At 26.9% G+C, this 4,398-nt stretch overlaps 1 protein-coding gene across 2 annotated transcripts in view; it reads left to right on the top strand.

Annotated features, from left to right (window-relative positions):
* Positions 1-222: 222 nt before the first annotated feature.
* The window catches only part of LOC105456628 (cytochrome P450 4C1-like), an 8,578-nt gene continuing 4,402 nt past the window's right edge, over positions 223-4,398 (top strand). The window contains exons 1-4 of one of the 2 annotated variants that reach the window (XM_011700823.1): positions 223-404; positions 650-888; positions 1,198-1,307; positions 4,054-4,144. In XM_011700823.1, coding sequence (XP_011699125.1) covers positions 735-888; positions 1,198-1,307; positions 4,054-4,144 — 355 coding nt within the window. In that variant the 5' untranslated portion in view covers positions 223-404; positions 650-734. The remainder of the gene's footprint in view (positions 405-649; positions 889-1,197; positions 1,308-4,053; positions 4,145-4,398) is intronic. The other variant, XM_011700824.1, reaches the window with a different exon arrangement.

The following is a 4,398-nucleotide window of genomic DNA, read 5'->3' as shown; positions in this document are numbered from 1 at the left end:
GCGCGCATGAGTATTTGTGTCGAAGTACATGAATTGTGGAAGCGAGAGAGTGACATCATCTGCATTGTCAAGTTATTGGACTTTTAATCTTTGTTAGCAATAAAGTAGTATTACATATGTATATAGCTTTTTACGATGAAAATCGCAACTATACAAGATTTCCCACTCCTCGTCCAGGACGGAGATGATAAAACCCGTTTCTTGACCTAAAATTTCCAGTCTCAGCGTCGGAATATCTCCGCTCGTAGAGCATGCAAAGGAAAAATAAAAACATTTCTATTATGCAATTCAAATCTAAGTAATTGTTGAGTTTATACTTAAAAGTTGATCAGTTCAGCCGTTATTGAAATAATTTTTGGTAATCTCGAGCGCTTGCAACTCGTCGGCTCTCGTATAGATACACGGTATGATCTCTCGTATACTCTTTAGCGCCCAGTCCCGACCGTAGCTCTTAATATAAAAAAAAACTCATAATTAAACGTTATTATCAGAGTTATTCCATTGAGCCAACAGATAATCATAAAAGCGAACGAGTCATATTCTAATGTGTCTCTTTTACTTATTAAATACATTTAAATTATTTAGAATATCAGAAATTTTGTTTTAAATCAAGTAATCTATGTATATAACACACGTATAACATATTTAGAGATTTGTGTGATTCAAAAACTAAAGCAGAGCAAAAAAATCAAAGAAAACATAGTTAAACTGGTTAATTATTTGAGCAACAAACGATGTTGGTTACTATATTACTGTTATTCATCTTCATTATATTGGTATGGAATTATTATTCACATTATGGAAGAAACGGGCGTCTTATCAATCTTATACCAGGACCACCAGGTCTTCCGATTCTTGAAAATGCATTGGAATTTCTTGGTTCACAAGGCAAGTTAAAATTTGTTGTATATTAACATAAATTTGTCTTCGCACATATATATGTGCAAAAAAGATATTTTTTTTGGACACAATTATTAACATTATAACATTATAATTACATTTAAAAATTATTTAAGTTTATAATATGAGTTCTCTTTCACGCAATAATATTATTTATTGCCCCAAATTACTGAGTTATTTGGAAAATGATAAAATATATTATACATAATGATAAATATGACGATAATTAAACTTTTTAATCAGTATTTATAATATTTCTATAAGTTTACGTAATGCACATATACGTACATTTTTTAGAAGAACTATTCAAAACAGTGTCTACTTTTAATGATCAGTACTATCCCATTTGTAAAGTTTGGTCGTTCTTTCTGTCCGCTGTATATATCCGTCATCCGGATGATCTAGAGGTAATGAAATATGAACGAAATTTCATTCTCTTTTTATTAATATATTAGATAATAATATAATTATTGTAATTAAGATAATTCTTTTATTTTGGAATATATGTTTATTTATAAATAATCAAAGGAAATGAGACATAAAGTTAACAGGAACTACTGTAGATATTGGTGTGTAACCACTAATTCAGAGTAAAAATTTGTATATTTGGTCATATGTAAATATATATTATTATATATAATTATATAATTAATAATATGATTATATAAAAATTTTGTATATTATATCATGTATAATCTGATGTAAAGTAACCTACCAAACTCTTTAAAAAAAAGGAAAGATTACGCCAAGTATATAAAAAAGTATCGTATCTTACATTTTTTCTAAACCAAAAATATTATTTTAACAAATAAAAATTGTCCAAAAACAAATATGAGATCATACAAATTGCTAAATATTTGATTAAACATAGAAACAAAAATATTTTTTTAATAAACCATTTAACCATCCAAAAGTATATGCAGCAAAAATTTAATGCCATTGTCTTTCCAAATATTATTTTTAAGTTTTATAAAACAGGCTTAAAATGACTAAAATGGCCAATGGGGTCATAGTGAAGCAAAAACTTGGCCGAATTGCATTAATAATATAATTGATAAGATGTATATATAAAATACGGGCACGCCAAGGTTTTGCTTCACTATGATCCCATAGGTCATCCTGCTTTATGAAAATTCTATTTATTCATGTCGCCTTGAAACATACGTTCTTTCAAATATATATTGATACATTCTTCCAAATACGTATATTGGTTATTGAGAGAAAGATTTTCACATGTTCTCGATAGTCGAATAGGTAATACGATCACCCGGAGAGTAGAGAGCTCCAGGATCAAATCCCGGATGAGGTATTTTTAATGTATTGACATGACCATATATACAGTTATGCATGATTATATAACGTAATATAAAATCAGATATATTCATATATAATCATATAGAGACAAATTTCGTATATGACCATATATAAGGTAAACTCGGTATATACGCCGCGCGAGGATTTACGCCACAGAAGTAAAAAAAAAATAGAAGTACGTGAAACTAATTTTCTCGCAATCACTCTGTTACTGCCTTTATGTTATATTAGTGTTGTGTTGTGATTTCAGTTTTTTACTTATTTATAAAATTATTGTAAGTTAAATCGATTTATATCACTGTAATAAGTAGCGCAGTCATAAGTTATATAAAAATCCACATAAAATAATTATTGTAAAAAATGTAAAAGGCTTCGTGGTTATTTCATGGTATACATATAAGTGTAAAGGATTAGTAAAGGATATAAAATAGCAAAATACAAGTGCTTAGCTCTTGTATTCTTTGTTTAGTTTATTGTCTCGTATATCCCATCTGTTTGGGATATACGAGACAATAAACAATTGGCATTTCTAACGCGTGGGATTTATGCCGTAGCACAGACGCTCTATTATTTATTTATAAATATAAAAGTAAATAATAATACGCCCTTTACAATACATTAATCATAACATTCATGTATGTATATACTTTATGTATGTACTTATTCATAATTTGTAATAATACGTTCTTTATTTATTTATTATTGAGTAAATGCAAAGTACGTTGACAATTCGTGTTATTCACTATTATTATTTAGATAATTTGTGTATTTTTTGGGTCATTTATCCCACTCATGAATAGCCGTATAACCCACCTCTATTTTTATAAGGTAAAAATGCAAGAGTTTAAAAAAATTTCTTTTTTAATATAAAAAATAAATAATTCGGATTCCTAATATTTTTTTTATAAAAGTAAACAGTATAAAGTTTTTACTGACATAGTTCATTTAACTTAAATTTAATATATATAATATCCGATAAGTTAAATTTTTAATTGGTGCAACGTATATACCGGGTTTACTCTAATGATTCATATATAGTCAGATATAATAGTATATACAAATTTTTACTCGAGATACTTATTAGCAGAATAATATATATAGGTATCGATTATGTTTCCAGCAAACAAAGATTATAATTGCAACGTTCCAACTGTATTGCAGAAATGTTACAATGTTGCTGCAATATTGCAATTATAATTTGTTTGCTGGGTTTTGATGAAAATTTGAATCCTGCTCTGTAGATTTAGAATATAAAGAAAAAGATAAGCGTAAAACCTTCTTAATAAATCTTTTCTTACCGTTTGCGTATAACGTATTTTTATTCCATAGGTATACATCTTGCTTCTTATTTTTATCGTGTTCTACACACGGTATACCATAATATATTGATCATAAATTTTATTTCTAAACAGGTTTGTTGTCAACATGAATTAAAATAAATAGTAGGGTGTGTGGAATAAATGATAAACGCAACAGTAATGAAAACAGATCTATTAAATATATTTTGTTTATTGTTTTTGTATACTAATTGCACTAAAAAGGACTGAAATTGTGATTTAGACATTTGCATTACTTATGTAATATTGGTTAATAAACATTAAAATATTATGCTGACATCTGCGTTAACTCTTATTAAATTTATTTCTTATTTTGTTTGATGCATTCTTGAAAATGTACTAACATTGTAACTTATAATCATAAAAATATAAAGTTATATATAATCATAAAAAAATTAGAAAAGATTAAATATTTGAAATATTTTTTAAATTAATCAATTATTTGCGTTGCATTTGAGATAAAAATGTTTAACTCAATACTTTCTGTAATTTGAAATTTCAGGTAATACTAAGCAGCTCGCAGCACATCGAAAAGGGTTGGATTTATAATTTTATAAAACCTTGGCTTGGTATTGGTCTTCTCACTAGTGGAGGTAATAATATTCATATAAATAAGAATTCATTAAACACATATACATATATATACTGTACTATTAAGTTTTGTTTTTTTATTATTGTTATTATTATGTATGTAATATATCGCGACATTGCTGCAATAGTGTCATCTTGAAAATTGACAATTTTGAAATATTCATCACCAGATAAAAGTACACGCTAAAATCCATCTTTTCAAATGAATAATTAAAATTAGTCAAAATTGTCATTTTTCGAGAAATGACATTAAGTA

Source organism: Wasmannia auropunctata, unplaced genomic scaffold (assembly GCF_000956235.1).
Source record: "Wasmannia auropunctata unplaced genomic scaffold, wasmannia.A_1.0 LD335621.1, whole genome shotgun sequence".
NCBI lineage: Eukaryota > Metazoa > Arthropoda > Insecta > Hymenoptera > Formicidae > Wasmannia > Wasmannia auropunctata.
The sequence above is the reverse complement of the archived record's forward strand: the minus strand, read 5'-3'. Positions and strand labels throughout refer to the sequence as shown.